General features: G+C 51.0%; 1 protein-coding gene across 1 annotated transcript in view; it reads left to right on the forward strand.

Annotated features, from left to right (window-relative positions):
• Positions 1–21,262, forward strand: part of SLIT1 (slit guidance ligand 1) — a 152,436-nt gene that overhangs the window by 10,611 nt on the left and 120,563 nt on the right. Inside the window, 3 exon segments of the mRNA XM_006090043.3 lie at positions 10,233–10,304; positions 12,422–12,493; positions 17,577–17,648. Coding sequence (XP_006090105.2) covers positions 12,429–12,493; positions 17,577–17,648 — 137 coding nt within the window. The 5' untranslated portion in view covers positions 10,233–10,304; positions 12,422–12,428.

A 21,262-nucleotide genomic window follows, 5' to 3' on the forward strand; every position in this document is an offset into this window, starting at 1 on the left:
TCAACTTTTACTGACAACACTACAAGGGGATCATGTGCTGATATGGTCAGAAAGCATCTGAGATATAGTTCGGTGATGATGTTCCTGTGACGATGGTCCTGCTTTTGGCTTTCACCTCACAGCGGGACGTCACGCGCTTCTGACGTAGGCACGACGCCCCCTCTCACTCTCGTGACTCAAGGTCCATTGACAGAACATCGGTGGCTCTGAATCTGCTGCATGAGTAGTTGCTTGCAAACCTGGATAAAGAGTAGTTGCTGCCAAACCAAGAAGGTGTTTGGAGGGGAGCAGCCAGTCTGGCCAAGGAAAGCTCTGGAACTGTGATGAGGTCACGGCAAAGCCAGGCAGACCGGTTTCCTGGGAGAAGTGGAGGGTGGAAGGCAGATAGTGGGGGATTGAGTAGGTGGTGAGGAAGTTTTCAGGAGGAGAGAACAAGAGCAGGAGCTCCAAGGCGGGGGTGTTGTTTGCAGTGTAGGGGCAGGTGGACTGCAGTCTGCTGGGGGCAGAGGCAGGATGGGGGCGGTGGGGGGCAGTTATGGAAAGGAGGAGCCAGTGCCCTTGGGGATGGGGATGGGGATGGGTGGGGTGGTGGGACCTTGACTGATCAGAGAACTGAGGTGGAGAGACGTGAAGGGAGTGTGGTGATGGTGTTGGAGCCCCAAGGGCACCTACCTTGTGCCAGGCTCAGAGCGAGATGCTTCACCAAGTCCATCCTTTTGCTCCTCGTGCCGGGCCTGTGAGGAAGGTATTACTTTCTTTGCAGATGTGGAGAAGGTTCAGAGAAGTGGGGCTCTCTGCCTGGGTCACAGAGGGCTGGTATGGCTGCCCAGGGACCCGGAGCCTTCAGGCTCTGAGAGATATGTGTATTTTGTTTTTAAATTTGCTACTGTTCCACACATCTCAATAAGGCCTGGCTTCATTCATTCGTTCATTCATTCATTCATTCATTCATCAGGCATTCATTCATCTCCTACAAAACTCCTGTCAGGGCTTAGCAATGGGGCTTAAAGGCAGTTTGACCACGATTGATTCCTGTCCGTGCATGTTTATGGGGTGGACCCAAGTTAGTGTAAGGAGGGGGTGTCCAGCCTGGGGGTAGGGGCGTGGTGAGCAGAATTGGGGGATGTTGCAGGGAGTTAATTGGTGGATGACTTCTCAGTGGGCAGTGAGTGGAGAGCACTTGGCAGGCATGTACATGGAGGCCTGGTGGCTAACAGTGGGGCCTTGGCTGTAGGTTGTGGTTTTGGGGTGAGCCCCAGACCTGGGAAGGGGATTGGCAAAAGCAAGACTGGGGCTCAGGAGTGAAGGGACAGGGTGCAGATTGGGCCTTAGAACAGAATCCATCGCAGAGTTGGGGTTAAGAGCTGGGCCCTGACCATTAGGTGGCCGACCACCATCAAGAAAACAGGAAATCACGAGTGGTGGTGAGGATGTGGAGAAATTTTAACCTTTGTGCACTGTTGGTGGGAATAGAAAATGGAGAAGCCACTATGGAAAACAGCATGATGATGCCTCAAAAAATTAAACATAGAATTACCATATGGTCCAACAAGTCCACTTCTATGTATACACCCAAACGAACTGAAAGCAAGGTCTCAAAGGTATTTGTACACCCATGTTCAAGCAGCATTATTTACATGGTGAAAGGGTGGAAGCAACCCAGGTGCCCACTGATGGGTGGACAAAAGGCAGAGTAACATACAATGGAATATCATTTAGCCTCAAAAAGGAAGGAAATTCTGACACAGGCTACACCATGGATGAACCTCGAGGACACTATGCTTAGTGAAGTAAACCAGGCACAAGACAAGTACTGTACGATCCCACTATATGAGTTACCTGGAGGAGACTAATTCATAGAGACAAAGTGGGACGGTGGTTGCCAGGGGCGGAGGAAGAGAGGGATGAGAGTTAGTGTTTAATTGGCACAGAGTTTCGGCTTTTCAAGATGAAGAAGTTCTGCAGATCTGTTGTACAATAATGTGAATATACTTAACCCTAAGTGAACTGTGCACTTAAACATGATCAAAGAGTAAATTTTTATTATGTGTGTTTTTCCACAATTAAATATTAGAGAGAAAAAAGAGAACTGAGCCCTGAAATCAGATATGTCAGGGTTCGAGTCCTGCCTGTTTAACCTGCTTCTATTATGAGGCTTCCGTGAGCTGGCTTGCTTCCGTGAGCTGGTTGTGATAGTACAGGTATTACTATTATTCAAGCCAAGCGAACAAGAGGTCCCCAGGAGCTAGGCGGGTAGCAAACCTGCCCTGTGTGGTCCCCTGATTGCTCAGCCATCGGCCCTTTTGACTCTCACTAGGTTTAGGACTGCCCTAGCTCTGGGGTTGGTGCTGGGCCTGTGGGCCCTGCTAGGGGGTTGGTGGAGCCTCCGGGTCATGACCTGCTGGGGCCTGAAGACTGTGGGGAGGGCTCAGCCGGCTGACTGGAGCATGTGTCAGGCCTCAGACACCCTATGCCCACAGAAGCCGGGCGCGGTGGGCAGGATTGCTCACTCAGCCTATTTTCACTCTATATATAGTGAACACCTACTGTGCGCCAGGCAGCCTCCAGGTGCTGAGCGTACAGCAGTGAGCAAAACAGATGGAGCCCTGTCCCCTCACAGCCTGGCAGGGGAGACGGGCCTTTACCAAAGGACCTCATATTGAGTCCTCACGTCTCCAAATTGCAATCGGGCACCTCCCGGGGAGGCTGCTTAGAGGAGGGGCATTTAAATTGAGGCCTGAAGGATGTTAGCAGTGAGCCAGGTGTGTGTGTTGCTGGGCAGGTGAGGAGGAGCCGGGTGTCTGGGCTGTTCCAGGCTGTGCTGGGCTGAGGGAGCAGCACGGGCGAGGGCCCTGAGGCAGAAGGAAGTGGAGGAGCAGAGCCGCTGAAGCCCCGGGGACTGGCATTTTCCTGTGAAAGGCGCTCAGAGAAATATTAGTTTTTTAACCTGTGGGCCCTGGAGGTTGTTAGTAACACAGCAGTGTCCTCTGTGTGAGGAGCTTTTATTGGCTGATGTCTGTTTGGGGAGAACATTTCTCACTTAGTGGTTTTTTTAAAGTTGGGGAGCAGGGAAGCATGGAAAACATACTCGGCGCAGTGCTATTTGGAATCTGCCAGTTTGAATGGAAATTTATTCATGCATTTAAGAACCTTCTTCCAGGTGCCAAGTGCTGTGTTAGGCCCTGGGGTACATGATGGAAAACAGCAGCGGACAGTCTGTCCTCATGGAGCGCCTAACCTCATTCAGGGGCTGAGGCATCACTCATATAAAAATGCCCCCGGTTTGCGCCACAGAGGAGAGGGTTGGGATGCTCCGTGGGCCTGGGACAGGAGGTCTGACCAAGTGGAAGGACGGGTTGGAGTGAGTTAGGCGAAGAGGAAGGAGGGAGCGTCCCAAGCAGAGGGAATGGGGAGTTCAGAGGCTCTGCTCCAGGGGGAGTACATCAGAACTCGGTGCAGGGAGACCTCGAGGCCTTGTTGTTCACGTTAAGATTTTTGTCTTGATTCCAAGCGCAATGGGGATTCATTGAAGGGCTTAAGTGGGGAGTGACATGATCAGATTTGCATCTTGAAAAGATCTCTCTGGCTGTGGCTTGGAGAACAGATTGGAGGGGAGCCAGTGGGATTGTGGGGAGCCCGGGCAGGGGCTCCGTGGGGCTCCAGGTGCAATGACAGGCATCGGCCCACAGCGGCTGGCCTGGAGGTCGGGGTGTCTGGCCTCGTCTGTGGGCCTAGCTGCAGAGGGAAAGTCTTCCTTCCCTCAGTTCTCTGGTCTGACTGCACATGCTCAGTGCCGTGGATTTGGCCCGGCTAAGATTTCAAAGGACAGTCTCCCAGCCCAGAGGCCTGGCTCAGTCACAGGCAGAGCCTCGTGTTTATATTTTGGAGAGTCGGCAGGATGGGATTTGAAGGGGACGGAGCCTCCCATTGCAGGCCTGCGCTGCTGTGGGATGTCCTGGCCCCTCAGTGAAACAGCACTAGGAATGGCTGGAACTCCAGGGCGAGAAATGCCTGTGAGGCGTGTGGGGCCCCAGAACTCCCCGCCAGGGGCCCACGGTGTTTATTCCTGCGGTTCTAGGAAATCCGAGGGTTTCCCTTGGTTTATCATAAACACCCAGATGCTGGGGATCAGATTCTTGCTTCCTGAGAGGATTCAAGAAATCCTGTGTGTTTTTGTTTTTTCCTCAGTAACTTTGCTTCGGAGGATTTTCTCCCAAATCTTTTCCCACCGAGGTTTCCCTTTCAGGGTTGGACCACACAGGAACTGATGGAAATCGGGGTCATCTGCCACCCCAGTGTACTTCCCCCTGGGGGACAAGAATGGGTGCAGACCCATCACTTTGGGAAGGGAGACAACCATCTCAGGGCGTCTTCCCTGGGCCTTGGCATCCTGGGGCCTGCAGGGCCTGGGTAGCTGGCTCCTCCCTAATCAGCATGGCCCTGCCCGTCCAGCACCAGCCCGAGCTGTGCCTGGGGCACCGCCTGCCTGGCGCAGCCATAGTCCTTGAGGAAAACAGCAGCAGCAGCAACAGCAACACTAGTAGTAAAGACTACTGCAGCAGGTAATGCTGATACAGGAGCCCAGCTCTCGGTGTTTTAGAAATATTAAGTCATTCACCCTGGCCAGGGTAGCTCAGTTGGTTGGGCATCAATCCTTGCACCAAAAGGTTGCTGGCTTGATTCCTGGTCAGGGCACATGCCTGGGTTGTGGTCTGGATCTCCGTTGGGGGACATGCAGGAGGCAGCCGATCGATGTTGTGCTCTCACATCAATGTTTCTCTCTCTCCCTCTCCCTTCCTCTCTCTCTAAAAATCAAATGTAAAAAAAAGAAGAAATATTAAGTAATTTAAACTTCACCACATCTCAAGCAGGTGGGTACTATTATTGTCCCCATTTTACGAATCTAGAAACTGAGGCTCAGAGAAGTTAAGCTCCTTGCCTAAGCACAGAGCCAGGAATGGTGGAGCAGGAATGTGAGGCTGGACTGTTTAGCGCAGGGGTCCTCAAACTTTTTAAACAGGGGGCCAGTTCACTGTCCCTCAGACCGTTGGAGGGCCGGACTATAGTTTAAAAAAAAACTATGAACAAATTCCTATGCACACTGCACATATCTTATTTTGAAGTAAAAAAACAAAACGGGAACAAATACAATATTTGTATTTGCATGTGGCCCGCGGGCCGTAGTTTGAGGACCCCTGGTTTAGCGCCAAAGCCCAAGCTTTTAGCCACGAAGAATGCACTTTGCTCAGCAGCTGGGAAGCTCCCCTGATCTTGCTGCTTAGGCAGAGTAGATAGCTGCCCCGCCCTTTTTGAAAGTGTTTTACATATGAGTATACTATTTAAAAATTTTGATTTGTTTTGATTTGAGAGAGAGAGAGAGAGAGAGAGAGAGAGAGACATCAACGTGAGAGAGACACATGGATCGGTGGCCTCTTGCACATGCCCCAGCCGGAAATTGAACCCTAGACCAGTGGTTCTCAACCTGTGGGTCGCGACCCCTTTGGCGGTCGAACGACCCTTTTACAGGGGTCGCCTAAGGCCATCCTTCATATCAGATATTTACATTACGATTCATAACAGTAGCAACATTACAGTTATGAAGTAGCAACGAAAATAATTTTATGGGTGGGGTCACAACATGAGGACCTCTCGCACATGCCCCCGCCGGAAACTGAACCCTAGACCTTCTGGTGCACAGAATGATGCTCCAACCAACTGAGCATCACCGCCAGGCAGAGCAGACAGTCTCACTACAGGGCCCAGTGTTCCCTGTCCACAGCACACACGTGGCTTCTCAGCTCCATCAAGGCATGAGCACTCGGGGGAGAGGTGGGCGGACAGAGCCCATCAACATGAGGCATCGTGAGGTAGGGAACGAACAGGGAATCACACCGGCCTGGTTTTGATCCGGCCCCACCACGTACTAGCTGTGTGGCACTGGGAAAATCACCTCATCAGTCTGAGCCTTAGTTTCCTCATCAGCAGGATGGAGAGACCGTGACTCACCTCCCAGGGAGTGTGCGTGCTTGGCATTGGGCTCAGAGCCTGCACACACAGGGGCTCAGTAAGGACCCAGGGTGCTTCCTGAGACACGAGGCCGGGAAGTGCCCCAGAGGGCCCACCTGACGTGGTTGCTCTGGTCTTAAGGTCACAGCAGCTTCTCCCATTTTTTCTAGGCAGCTTCCTGCGGAGGGGCATCTCCATGGCAACACTCAAGCAGCACCTGTTGGAGGAATCAGGTGTTGGAGAAAAATGACCTCCTTCCCTCATTCTGCAGCCTCTGCTGAGGGTGGAGGGGAAGTGGTTGGCCCAGGTTGGAAACTTGATCCTGGGGGGCCGCCCTGCTGAGGGGGAGGGGGCCGGCCAGCCGCTGGAGGTCATTTTCTCAGCCTACGTGGTGATAATGCCTCCCTAAGCAGCAGCCTCCAGACCTGGGAGTCTGATGAGCCTCGAAGGTTGCCTTCTCAAGGGCTTTTCCCTGAGAGGAGGCACTGAGCCCCGGGGTTCGAGAGCAAGGCTGATGGGGGGAGGCTGAGTTTGCTCTGCTGTCTGCACCTTGTCCTCTTCTGCCTGCCTGGCCCAGGCCTTCCCTTACCTAGGGGTGGAGTGAGGTGTAGGAAGTGAGGAGGGGCTGGAACCAGCTGATGGTGGGCTAAGGAATTTCTCCTGCCATCTGCACAGTGGACCCTGGTGCAGAAGGGTCCGAGGAGAGGCATATGAGCGAGAGCCCTCCAGCCCACCCCGCCCACCCGGTGGGAGTCTGTCTCATCCTCAGTTTCCCGAGTTCCACATTCGGTCCTGCCTTGTTCAGACAAGTCTAAGCGTTTGTCTCTGCCTCAGTTTTGCCGTCTGTAAAATGAATAATTATTGTAGTCAAGTGCTTTATAAACCATGGCTGCCATGGAAAGGACTGAATGATTGTAAAACTCACCAGCTTTTTCATGACTTTTGACTGAGTAATTCCGTGGAGGGACGTATTTCTCCCAAATGCCCACCAAATTTTGTGCAGTAATATTTAAGATTGAACAACATCAAAATAGCCCTGGTGTTCTAGTAACAGGGAATCGTGGGACACCCCAGGAACTTGATCTGTCCACATGAGGGGACACTTCACGGCCAGTCAAAACCGTAAGAGGGGGACAGACAGGCTGTGACCTTGTAGGCTTTGATATCATTCATGTCTCATGCATCCTCATGGCTTCAGAACCTTGCAGAACGCTTTGCAAATAGTAAGCCTTCAGTAAATATTTGTTGAATTATCTCAACGATATAAAACTTGTATCCAAAGAAAACAGGCATGGGAGAAAATATTCCACAATGTTAATGGGGGTTACTTTTGGGTGATGAGTTTATGTGTGATTATAATTTTTTCCTTTATTCTTCAAGAAATTGAAAAAAACACACAATAATGTGCATATATTACTCTCATTTTTATTATTTATGTATTTATTTATTTTTAAATATATCTTTATTGTTACTCTCATTTTTATTATTTATGTATTTATTTATTTTTAAATATATCTTTATTGATTTCAGAGAGGAAGGGAGAGGGGGAGAGAGAGAAACATCAATGATGAGAGAGAATCATTGATTGGCTGCTTCCTGCACGCCCCCTACCGGGGATCGAGCCCATAACCCAAGCATGTGCCCTTGACCGGAATCGAACCCGGGACCCTTCAGTCCCCAGGCCGATGCTCTATCCACTGAGCCAAACCAGCTAGGGCATTACTCTCATTTTTAAATGCAATAGCTTGAATAGTAATGTCAGCTTATACAAACATACATGTTTTTTTAAAAGTTCAAACAATGCAGGAAAATATAAAAAAGAAAGTCACCGTAGTCCCACTGCGCAGCAGTTACTGGCATTGATATGGGGCACACAGCCCCCTGTGAGCTCCGTCTGCGTGTGTCGCTGTGCGTGTGAGTTTTTACATAAGGAGGCTCATAGGACACAAGCATCTTATAACCCTTTTCCACGTACTGTGTCCTGGACAGCTTTCCCCGTCAATGCGAACTGATCGGCACCGTTTGAAATGGCTGCATAGAGTTTGGTTTCATGGCTGTGCTGAAAGCCAGCTAAGCATCGCTCTGTTGATGTCCATTTAAGCTCAACGTTTTGCTCTTAGAATCAATGCTGACATATCTTTATAATCAAAAAATTCAAACAACCAAAAATTCCTTGTGGTTTTGGGGATGAGAGTTTCAGTAAGATGGCCCAGGCGTGTTGCGGAAGGAGAGATTGGGGTGCAGCACAAGTGAGGCTCAGGGCTGGCTGTTTCAGGGAAGAATATCTAGTTCAATAAAGAAAGACCTTTACATTGAAAAGAGCCCGTCTCACAGGGAGAGGCATGCTCTCGGCATTTAGGGCGGGAAGTAGCTCCGGCTGGGGCTCCCACCAACGGCCTCGTTACCTTGGAGAGGCCTCCAGCCCCTCTGAGAGACCCTGTTAGAAAGGAGACGGGGAGCAGGGAATGAGTTTTTCCAGCTGCTCCCCAAGATCAAGAGCCAGGCGCAGGGGAAGGGCAGAGAGAGTAATGAGCTGAATGAATTATTGGCTTGTCAGCTCAGGAGGCAGCCTGGCCTGGTAGAAGCCTGGGCTCTGGGATCAGATGGCCCAGCTCAGGCCCCTGCTCTGTCATTTACCAGCTGGTGACTTGGGGAAGGCACCTCGTTTCTTTGAGCCACTCTTCCCTCCTCTGCAAGATGGACACGGTAACTCTTTCCAGCCTGGCGTGAGGAGTGTGTGGAAACTAATCACATGCTCTTAGTGGGTACGATTCTAGAACATCATCTAGTCCAAACACACTTCCGAACACTTTCAGCAAAGAGAACTTGCTGTTCTTCACGGCAGCTCGGGCTCGGGTTGGCCACAGTTGGTAAGTGACGAGACTGAGCTGCAGGGGAACATGGGGTGGTGACAGGTTGTTGCCAAGCACGTGGTGACTGTGACAGGGGTGAGAAAGGAGGGAACTCGGTGGCTGTGAACTTGGAGCTCTACAGACTGGTTAGATGCGGAGGTGACAGCTAGGTTTGGTGCGACTGATTAGATGCGGAGGTGACAGCTAGGTTTGACACGAGGCCCGAGGGAGATTCTGCTGGTGTGTGGCTCAGCGGAAGAACTTTCTGGGGAGCGGAGCGCCCGACTCCTGCAGGGCCTGTCGTTCTGAGGTGTGCTGGGGGGCTTCCCTCGGAGGCTGGCTGGGGAGGTGGGACCAGACAGCCTCTAAGGTGGGCTCTGGGTCCAAGGTGCCCAGGATGTGACTGGGGAGGGCCAAGGAGGAACACAGGGGCCAGAGGCCGGGGTGGTGTGAGGGAAGGAGCCACCACTTTTGCAGGCCCGGCCCTAGGATCAGAGAGTGGGCTCCCTCCCTTCTTCAGCCCTGCCCTCCAGTCCTCCCGCTGCCTCCCACCCTCCTCTTGCTACAGGGCTGACCTCAGGGCAGGCTCCTGCTCAGAGACCTCACTGGCTCCCTGTCTCTCCTCTGCTTTCTCAGACCCTCTGTGGTCTGGACCCACGTTCCCCCAACTCTGCTTCCCTCGGCCTGTCCCCCCACCCCCACCCCATAGATCTGCTGGGTATTCTCCCTCTTTGAATGTCCGCTCTGACCCTCCTGCCCTGCAGATCTGCCTTGTCCTGTCCGTCTCAGCTTGAGTCCCACTTCCTCAGTTTCCATTGAATGGCATGGCCCACTCTACTCTCTCCTGTTCAGAATACGGACAGCTCACAGGAACCAGTGCCACCAGATGACAAAAACCGAGTCCCCAAGGGGGTCCTTTTAAACCACAGGCCGTACTCTTTCCCTACTTATGCCTCATGTAAACCCTATGAGAGACAGTTATTATCCCCATTTCATAGACGAGGAAGCTGGCGTTCAGCAAGGATTCCACCTAAATAGCTTCTAATTGGCTACTTTTCCAGTTCTTTCGTGTGTTAATGTCTCATCTCTTCAACTAGACTGAGTTCATTCAGGGGCAAAGCTCCGTGTTGGGTTTAGCAGAACTCCCAGCAGGGAGCCTTGTGCATTCCTGCTGGTTGGACATCTGCTGCCAACAGCCCCCAGCTTGTTGGGCCTCCACATAGACTCGAGGGCCCCAGGCTTGGCTGGGGAGCACCCACCCTACGGGTCAGATGTCAGGCTTGAGCCAGGGAGCGAAGGAGCCTGGAGCTGAGCCCCGGCCTGGGGACCCACCCTGCACAGCTCACCATTTCCTTCTCTCCTCTCCTCCACCAGGGAACTCAATGGCAACAACATCACCCGGATCCATAAGAACGACTTTGCAGGGCTCAAGCAGCTGCGGGTGCTGTGAGTATGGGATCTGCTCCTGCTTGTAACCTCCCCCTGCCCCCTTCCTCGGCAATGGCCTGTGTGTCCTAGGCAGAGCCCTGGCTGTGGGTTGTGGGGTTGTAGGGTTGTAGGCAGGCTGGGCTCCTCCACGTGGAGTCCATCTTGGGACACCCTGAGGGTGGTGGGGTAGAGTCCTGACCCAGAGCAGCCACTGCCTCCAGCATGGCTGAAAAATTGGGCGATGGCATAGGCACCGGTGGTGGCTGCCTGGCAGGACCTGGGCTGGGCAATGGGGCTGTCTTGTCCACCGGTTGTCTCCTGGGGTGAGGAAAGACCGAGGGACCATGCGGAATCTTTAGGTTTCTGTCTTTGTTCAGGCTGCTCTAACAAAATACTACAGATGGGGTGGCATAAACAACATAAATTTATTTTCTCACAGGTCTGGAGGCAAGGAATCTAAGATCAAGGTGCCATCAGGGCTCGTTTGTGGTGGGCCCTCTCTTCCCGGCCAGCCGCTCGCTGTGTCCTCAGGTGGCCTGTCCTCTGTGTGTGCACAGAGAGACCTCTGGTGTCTCTTCCTATAAGGACACCTGTCCTAGCAGATGAGGGCCCCATCCTTATAACCTCATTTAACCTCAGTGACCTCCCTAAGGACCCTGTCTCTAATACAGTTACATTGGGGTTAGGGCTTCAATGCATTAATATCTGGGAAGAGGGGGGAAGAGCGGGGACAATTCAGTCTGTAACAGTCTCCATAGTTCCCTTGAACCTGTGGCCCAGAAAACTCCCCAGCAAGGGGCTGCCCCTGGCTTGAGCGGGCAGGTGATTGGGAGCACTTGAGGGTAGAGTCGATTTCCCTGGGTTGCTTGACAGCGGCAGGTATTGGAGGCAGTGGGCACGACGCTATTGGGAAAGGAGCCATCAGCAGCACCTCCTCTGTCATGCTGGGCAGGGGTGAGGGGCCGGGAGGGTGTTGATCCCTTCATCTCTCCTTCTCTGCTGATCTTGATGCAGAGGCAGCCTGCCAGGCATGCATCCTGATGCATTGAACATCAGACAGTCATAGAACCCCTCGTCCCTTATTCCCGGGGAAGTGCAAGGGCCCTGGGGCCTCAGTTCTGTCAGAACTACTTGCTTTGCATTCATTTCTGAGGGTCTTTGGAGGAACTGGGGATCTTGTGGCTGATCTTCTCTGGGGTCATAGCTATCGCCCACTGATCTCTGACCCCATCCCAGGATCCAGAAATCTTTGAGCCTGAGGAAGCTCCCCTTCCTCCTGGTTTGTCCCCCTCTTCCCCACCCAGGTCTACACTGGGAGCTCCTCAGTAGCATAGGTTCTGGAAACAAGTGGAGAAAAAGAAGTGGGTGGTGGCCGTTTCTGCCCTCTGCCCTGTCTCAAACCTCATCTGCGGTGCATGTGGGAGCACATAAGCCACCCGCTGGAGAGTGGAGAAGGGAACGTGTAGGGAGAAAAACACGTTTTACAACCTCAAAAATTACCATGCAACAGGCGATCTGTTGGCAAAAACTGCTGTCCGCCAGCTGGACGCTCTGGGCTGCATGGCGCCTTGGCAATGAGGAGGTGCAGAGCCCCATGGAGCCAGGTGGCTCAGCTGGCAGCAGATGGGCCAGGCAGAGTCGGGGTGCAGGCGGAGGGGGTGTCGTCTGCCAACTGCAGAATGTGCTGCATGTGTGGGCTTTGCCCAGTTGGCACCGATCCCCTCCCCTTGCTATTGGCCCATTCTGTCCATTCTGCCCCTTGGAAACTCACCCTCTGGGCCAAAGGAGGGCACGTGCACCTGCAGCCCAGAGCAGCCCCTGCTGCCTGCTGCCTGGGCCCAGCTTCCCGAGCATGCCTTGGAGCAATGACCTGGTGCCCTGGTGTCCTGTGGCCTTCTGCCATGCAGGGATCAGCATGGGGCTGGGGCTGGAAGCGCATCTTGCGGTTGAGGCTGGGTGTGCCGAGGAGTCCCTGCTGGGAATTGGCAACGTTGTGAGGAAATTTTGTGGGCTCAGGCCGGACTCAGGTCTGCACGCGTCTCAGGCACAGCTCCTGTCTCACTCCCTGGTGCCAGCTGTTTCCAGGAGTCCTTGTGCAACATGCTGTAGCTGTCTTTGTCTCTTCGCTTCCTCAGGCAGCTGATGGAGAACCAGATTGGAGTGGTGGAACGGGGGGCTCTGGACGACATGAAGGAGCTGGAGCGGCTGTAAGTGTCTGTGGGTGTGGGCTCAGGAGGGCGGTGGAGGCTGGCTCTGAAGGGACAGGAGCCGACTGAGCCTGGTGGCCAAGGGGGTGTGCTCAGGGGCAGGACGACATGCCCAGCCTGCCTCCCTCCTGCTCATAGGAGCCAGGGGCAGCTGCAGCATGGACATGGTCACGGCATCATCATGAGGTCACAGTAGAGAGAAAGCTGGAGACTGTCCTCATCCCACATTCTAGATGCAGCCGTTCCTTCCCCCGCCCCCGAAAATGCATTATGGCAAAAAAATCCACACATTACCGAGGAAGTGAGAGTTCTTCCTATAATCTCATACCCAGGTGTAAACACTGTTCACCGATGTGTGTGGCCTCAGGGAAGCGTTGGTGTGTGGAGGGGACCATCAGGGAAGCCCTGGGGCACCTGAGGAGCCATGTTTTGGGTGCTCGGGGCCACAGCGCAGACACTGGAAGGTGGAGACATTTCGGACTTGCATGGTTTGTTCCTTATAGGGCTTTCAAGTTTGCAAATGTGTCTTGATCAATTTTTGCATTTCAGATGGGCAATAATGAGGAAAAAAAGGCACGTGGTATGGGTGAGGTGGGGGGGGATTGGCACTCACATTCAGGGTGGTCACCAACCTAATTTTTCTTTTAAATTTTATTTATTGATTTGAAAGAGAAAGAGAGAGAGAGAGAGAGAGAGAGCGAGAGAGAGAGAGACATTGATTTGTTGTTGTACACATTTATGCATTCAGTGGTTGACACTTGTATGTGCCCTGACCAGGGATTGAACCCACAACCTTGGTGCATCTGGATGATGCTCTAACCAACTGGATTACCCTGCCAGGCCCAATCTCATGTTTTGGCAAAGTGGTTTGTATGTAGGTGTCAAGAATTCTATTGTTCATGACTTTTGAGCCAGAAATAATCAGAGACATGGCTAAAAACATGTATATATCAGGATGTTCATTGTACATTATTGAAATACAATAAAAAATTGGCAACAGCCATTCTGGTGGAAACACAGCCGTAAAATCACACTTTGGGAGAACAATCACAGCCATGGGAATGTACACACAATATAATGTTAAGTGGAAAAGGCAGGAAGTGACATTTGTGTAAATAAAAATTAACTTGTATGTGTACAGAATGCAGGAGGAGGAAAAGAATTGACAATATTAACTCTCACTGCATTGAGTGGTGAGTTAACAGGTAACTTTAATTTTATTCTTCGTGCTTTTATATTTTTATGGATTTCCCAATGAGTTTATAATAATAGCTACTATTGATTGCCTTACTCTCTGCCAGGCACCAAGATAAGCTCTTTGCCCCTCGCCCCCAATATCTCCTTAAATCCTTGAAACAACACTGGGTCAGTGGGATCTTTCAGATGAGAAATAGAGGTGCACAGAAGTTAAGCACTTGCCTCATGAAGTGATTATTAAGTGATTACATGCAGGAGAGGGGATTAGAACTGGGACCATGTAGCCTCCAAAGCCTGAGCTCTTAATGGCTATGTCCTAATACCTCCCTTTTCTCTTTTATATAAAAGAAAATAAGGTATTAAATGAAAGGGAAAGGGTAGGGTTGTCTCAGTGCCTTCCTGCAGGTCAAGGTGACCTTTCCTTGGCCTTCCTCGCCAGCCCTAGCCTGGGTGACAAGGAGCCCCCAGCTGAACAGATGTGTAAAGGGCTCAGAACAAAACATATTCCACTCGTGACCTGGTTATGAGGGGCTGATTCGGACCCAACCCATTCCAGCTTCAGCTCGGGTACTGCCAGGCCCCAGAGGAGGAGAGAGGGTGGGTTGGGGTTCGGACATGGCCTCGTGGCCCTCATCACGCCTGCTTCTGCCATCCAAGGCAGGGCCCTACTTTTCAAGTCACGACATCACTGCAGACTTTGTCCCTTCTGTCCTTTTCCAAGTTCCTTTCTTTGTGGCTGCTCTGTCCCTGGGGGTCCAGTGCTTGCTGTGGACGGCCGGCACCCTCTCGGACTTGTCGGGGACCCGTGGTGAATCAGTTAATCATAAAAGTTGGATAAAGTGGGGAGTCATAAACACGACACATACTGTAAACATCTCATTTTAAGTTATAACATATAAATGAGCACTTATTGACCTCCCCTCCTACCCCCCCTCCTTTTTTTTTTTTTTTTTTTTGCCAAGACCTTTCTTTTTATTATGAGATGCTGATTGGAGTTCACCTAAACCACACATGTACACCTTACTTAGGATTTTTGGTTTTGGTTTCTCTAGGGTGAGTGAGATTTCTGAAGGGTCCTTGGGAGCAAACTGGGTGGAGGATCCTGAATTTCTTGAATGATCCTCTTGCCCTGCAGTCTTTTCCGTAATTCATCAGCCCTTTAATTAGCAGCTTCCCTTTTAGTGACTCTTTCAAAGCATTCAGCCTAGTTTTCATAGAGATGACTCTCTCTTTTCGCACTGGTATTTGGTTTGTTTATGTAACAGTTCATTCAATTATACAATTATAATTATAAGTACCTCTGGCTAAACAGGTTTGGGAACAGACATAACTGGTCTTGTGAGCAGTTACAGACTTGAGTGCAGAAGCAGCCACGTGCGGTTCTGCGGCCATGAGGATCGGGGTGCCGCGGTGTCAGGGTCTGATGTTGGGAGGGGGTGCAGCGCTCAGGCACCCTCAGCTGGCTGAGTGGGGGTCGTCGATGTGTCTGTCATGTGGAGGCAGCCAGGATGGGGAGCTAGGGAAAGGCAGGCTTCAGAACCTCGCCTCTGGGGAGTTTGGAGGTGATCGGGGGGTCACCCACCTCTGGACATCCTAATTCCTCTGATGTCAGAGAGGCCAGGCAGCAGAGTCAACAAACACGTCCCGAGCATTTGTTAAGACCAAGCCATGTGGCGCGATGGTGGTGGTGACGCCTTCCCCGTGGGGTTGTTGCAAGGAGGAGACCGGAAGACGTGTGTGTGAACGTAAGGCCTTGTCATCGAGAAAGAAACCCTCCGTTTTATTCTGTCTTTCCTCCGACGGGAGGTGACGCCTATAAAACATCTGTTCTGGTGCCCGGCACACGGTGAGGGCTGCTATGGACTGGTAGCCACTGCTGCCAGGGTATTATTCTTTGCTCCCTGCAGGCCCGCACCTCGCTGGGACCCGCCCTCCATGTCCTTTGGTTTTCCACTTCAACTAGTTATTAGATCCCTTTTCCTTTTAAGTGTTTTTCAGAAATTGAAGCTGGAAAACTGAGAACATCTCGGGGGGGAAAACAAAACAAAACAAAAACCAGTGATTATCAGGCAGTGTAAACACAGGATTAATTTATTGGAGGAGGTTAAGGAACTTGGAGCCATCTGAGGTCTACTGTTGCCTTAAGGATTCTCTTGGTGGTCCCTTTTTTCTGAAGCAGCGATGCGTTTTCCTAGGAGCCGGTCCTTTAGGTAACGCTTCTTCCAGCTGTTCTAACTGCCTGTACTGTGCTGGGAAATGGTATCTCTCTCACATAGCAGATAGAGGGTGACTCCTAGGAGGTAAAGTGCCAGCCACATAGAATTACATTCCTTCCACCCTCCCAGCAAAAGGGAGCTTTTGCTGAGCTGGTTGATCATTGTCTAGATCTGTCAAAGCAGAGGTTGTGTGAAACTCAGACTGTGCCATAGACGGAGGGCAGGGGCTGCATTTTACCCCAGTGCTGCTCCAACCTCGCCGAGCACGCAGGCCGCCTGGGGATCCTGTTGAAATGCAGACTGACTCTACAGGCCTGGGGGAGAGCCTGAGATGGTGAGGCTCTTGCCAACTCTTAGGTGACGCCCTGCAGGTGGTCCAGGGGCCACAGTGTGAGTACCAAGGCTCCATAGTTTACAGGTGTCACATCTCCTGATGGGCTGGCGGCCAACACCCCAGTGTCAGAGAATTAGTTGCCTGCTAGTCCTGGGGATGTAAAGTACAGCATAGGGAGTATAGTCAGGAGTATTGTAATAACTATGAGCGGTGGGTACTAGACTTAGTGGAGTGATCACTTTGTAAGTTACATATATGTCTAATCACTGTGTTGTACATCTGAAATATAATAGTGTATGTCAGCAGCACTTTAGAAAATGAGGAAAAAAAAGAGTGTGTTGTCTAAGGTGGCCAGATAAGTCTGGGTAAACTTTGCTGCTTCCCTGGGACGAGTCCAGGTTCTTTCTGCGCGTCTTCTCGTCAGGCTGCATTCCAGACCCAGACTGCCCGCTCCCGCCTGTTCTATTGCACTGAGAAGTTGTCCGTCCGCCGCTAGAGGAGCTAGGAATGGTGAACACAAGCAATCGGTCACTACAAATAAAGGGGTTATTCTCTGTTGTTTGGCATGAAAAGACACCCAAAAATTGTTGAGTCAGAAACGTGCAAGTGGCCGAATATGTTTTCTTCTACTATTTGAAGCCTTAAAAAAAAATTTAGCATGCATTTCCATAAATAATTTAAAAAATCAATAAAGCTATTTTTGTTTTGAAAGAAGGCCTAAAAGCAAACAATAAAAGTTGAGTTGCCACTGAGCCAAATGTGCGTAAGAACAATAAAGAGCCAGAAATATGTGTCCAGGGAGCATTTGCTATCTTGCTCCCCAGTGTATGTCATCAGTTTGGCTCAAATAAGCTCATAAAAATTCTTAAAAACAAAACAAAACACGCGACCAGTCCTGCCCCGTTGGGATATACCTCATATGTCATGTGTGGTCAGATACCCACCTCCCACACTGAGAGAGATGGATCAGGGCCTGTTAGATCACAACGGCTCCTGCAGCTGTAAGAGCAGATGCTGATGGGCACGGGAGGAAATAGTGGCAGGAAAGGTGCTCTACTTATTATTGCCCGCCCACTCTCTCCAGGCAGGCCCCGGGGCGGGGGCTTTCACAGATATTCTGCTCGTATCCTCCCCAAGTGTAGGATGGCCGAACCCCCACTTTATAGAGGAGGAAACTGAGCCCCAAAGAAGGTGATTTCCCTGGGGTTGCACAGCGACCGTGCTAGGATTTGAACCCTGGGTTCTCTGACTCCGAATCCAGTGCTTTCTGAAAAGCCCTGCGGCCTTCCTGGATCCCCCCGGCCATCCCCAACCCCTCCTCTCTTCTCTTTTGCAGACGACTGAACCGGAACCAGCTGCACATGTTACCAGAACTGCTGTTCCAGCATAACCAGGCTCTGTCCAGGCTGTGAGTGATGCTCCGAGGCCAGAAAGCTCCCTCTGGGCTCTTATCCCTCACCCTGTGGGAGGGAGAGGGTTTGGTCCGTGGGGTCGGGACTTTCCCGTGACCCCCATGTTCCTCACGGGGAGGAACTGCTCAGGGTCTCAAAGGTCAGGCCTTTGCTGTCGGAAGGTGCTGTGTGGGCCATTTCTCCATGGCAGGCACCTGACCGAATCTGAAGTTCACCGCGTCCCCTGTGCTGCCTCTGCCAGTGCGGGCTCTAGGGGTGGGCCCGGCGTTGCAGGGTGGACATTCATACCCATCCCTCACTGCCTTTGGTAACCTGCCGTGGGTCAAATTTTCATTCATTCAGCTAAGTCCTTCTTGGGCACATTTCCATTTTCAGCTCCGAGTAATAGGGCCTGTTACCTTAAACCTTGTTAATGTGTGTAATGTCATACTTTTATTTGTTGTACATGTACTTCTTTCACGTTTTAAGGGTCGTGGCTAATTCTGCCGCCTTATGATTTGCCAAGCGTGTCTGTGATTGTTCTACCGTACATTTCATTCCGCGGGATCTTGGGTTAAACAGGACCTTCCTATCTAAGAAATCTCTTTCAGCTCCTTAGCACAGGGTCCGTTAGTCGCTGCTTGCCTGCCTCTAGTGATGGGGAGTGCACTGCCTCCCGGGGCAATCAGTTCCATTATTGAAAAGTCTGCATGTTAGAAACACTTTTTAAATTTTGAGCCCTGAATTTGCTTTCTGATAATTTATGGCTCCCCCTCACCCCCGACCCCAGCTTTGCTTTCTGTAAGTACCTAGAACAATCATAAACTCTTGTTAGATTTTTGAAGGGTCCTCATTGGGTTTTTGAATTTTGAGTTGGGAGGTTTTTGAGCGCCCTTAGCTGTTGTCATTAAAAACCTGAAACACCATTGCACCGTGTGAGATGCTGGGCAGCTGGTCCCTCCTGACGCTTGCCGGGCAGCACCTCGCGGAGGAAGAAGCAGTAGTGATGCAGGTGAGACTGAGGGGTAGGGGCTCGACGGGAGGTGGCACCTGGGGCTACCTGCGTGCTGAGGGGCCCGTTCTTCCCACCTCTGTCATGATTTCCAGGCCTCTTGATGAGCCCAGTGGTCTCCAGAATGTGTCACCCGATTCTGCCTTCAAGGCTTGTCTGTAAGATGGAACTCTAATTTTTTAGTCTGGTCACTTTCTGTTTCTTTGTCCTCCTGGCCGGGAGGCCTCTCACAGTGACCCTCAGCGATGACCCCGTGGCTGTCTTTGTCACCCTTGGGCGAGAGCTGGGCTGTCTGTGACGTGGTGCCAGGCACACGCAGGGGGTGCGCTTTTCTTTTCTTTACTTAACTGCTGAAGGCACAGAACCCTTCCTGGCAGATGCATCCCGCGACATCTCTGTAACGTGCGGTCCATGGGCTGGCGCACAAGGTCCATGCTGTTGCTGCTCACGGGCAGGCGGCTGGCCTGGGCCCCAGCAGCGCCAGTGCCTCCCGTCCCTTCTCCCACTGGCTGTTGCAGCGTTTTCACAGCTCTTCTCTCTGCACGATTCATCCTGAACGTCTCTTCTCTTGGTCTCCTTCTGCACTTTCCCTCCTCCTAAGCCTCTCAGCCTTTCCAGCTGCTGCCCTCGCTCTCTGGGCAGATGTGCCCGCTTGGGCTCCTTTCCCTCAGCCACCACCCAGGGTCAGAGCCTGTGTGGAGTGGAACGTTGCCAAACTCTGGGCCCCTGTTTTGACCCTCTTCATTTACTTTATTTAAAATTTGTTTATTTAAAAACTGTAGCTTTATTGAGGTATCGTTGGCAAATAAAATTGTAAGCTATTTGAAGCATACTTTGTGGTGATTTGATATACTAGTATGTATACATTGTGAAAGAATCCCCCATCGAGTTAATTAGCACATCCATCACCTCACATGTTTATCTTCTTTTTGTGTGTGAAAACATTTACGTCCTCTGTTAGCAGACTTCAGTTATGCAATACAGTGTTCTCCCTTTTATACATCAGAGCCTCAGACCTTACTCATCTCATAGCTGAAAGTTTGTACCCTTTGACCAACCTCTCCCTTTTCCCCCACCCCCGAGCCCTTAAGATTCCATATGTAAGTGATACCACCCAGTATTTGTCTTTCTCTGTTTGGCTTATTTTACTTAGCCTAATGCCCTCAAGGTTCATCCATGTTGTCACAAATGGCAAGATGAATAATATTCCATTGTTCAGTATATCTATATCTCAAGCATGTAAAATGTTTGACATGCTTGATATACATATATATATATATATTTCACATATCTATCTATCTATCTATCTATCTATCTACCTTGTTCATCTTTGCCCCACCCCTCCACCCCCATTTTATCGACCTGAGCATCAGGCATTTCAGAACATCTCTGTTCCCTCTCCCAGTGGTCTGGCTGAGGAGCACTCAGACACTCTTGGTTCCAGAAACAGACAGTAAGGGTGGGGTGTTAGTGTAAGGGCGCAACCAGCAGACTCACTGGCTCCCTAGGACACAAAGTGAGGTACAGCTGGGACTGGGCGTGAGTGAGAGATATTTCCAGTCCTTTCTTAATGTCTACCTTATTCTACTCATCCCTGCAGACCAGTGTCCTGGGCTGACGGCAGCATTTCAGCTCCACCTGCCTTTGGTTGGCTACAGTGCTGACTCCCCTCCTGCGTTCTGTGACCTTGGAGCTCAGACCCTCCAATGTCTCAGGTCCAACCGCAGGTTTCTGGGGGAAAGAATCCGCTTGGCTCACCTTAGGTCAAGAGATCGCGCCGGGGCCAATGAGCTGTGTAGGGGCTTGTGGGGTCACCTGCAGTCATATATGGAGCCCGCCCTTCCCTTAGGAGGCAGGGAAGGGGGAAGGGAGTGCCTCCTTTCTGGTCTGTCACCTGTTGACCTTCCCTCTGCTCTGAGAGACCCATTACTAATCCTTTCCATCTGGAGCGAATCATGGGCTTTCCTGCAGAGGCCGTTATGCTAAATCAGCATGAAACCGAGTCTGAGACCAAATGTTCAGGGGAAGGTGTGGTCACAGAGCATGTCAGGTGGTGCGGTCCACATTTCGGTTGCTTTTGTCTGTGAGGCTTCCAGGAGTTAAAATCCTGTAACTGGTTATTGCCCCTGGTGTTGGGTTAGTCTATTTCTTCCCTTGTGCAGAACCTGTGGCCCAGAGAGGCGATTGGTGTTGGACCCCAGAGCAGTTTGATGATAGGGTTGGAATTCAAGACCAGGCCTTCAAAGGTCCTTAGAGAGCCTGAAAGTGGGCTTAACCCATGCCCTAGAAATCTCACGTTTGGGAATCTATCGTGAGAAATGATAAAACATGGGCACAAACATGTTCCTTGCAGCATTATGTAGAATACTGAGATGTAGATTGTTTCTATATTGAAATATCAAATATGGTAAAGAATATGGAACAATTTGAATGTCTAACTTTGGGGGAATGGTTAAGTGAATTATGCTGTATCTACTTGATGGAATCTTTATAGCATCATCAAAAATGGCCTTAATGAAAGACATAAGTAATGCAGATAAGTGTTTGTGATATCAAAAGCCAGGATGCAAAATTGTATTAACAATATGACCACGAAATAAATCACTCTAAAGAATGCAC

Source organism: Myotis lucifugus, unplaced genomic scaffold (assembly GCF_000147115.1).
Source record: "Myotis lucifugus unplaced genomic scaffold, Myoluc2.0 scaffold_66, whole genome shotgun sequence".
Lineage (NCBI taxonomy): Eukaryota > Metazoa > Chordata > Mammalia > Chiroptera > Vespertilionidae > Myotis > Myotis lucifugus.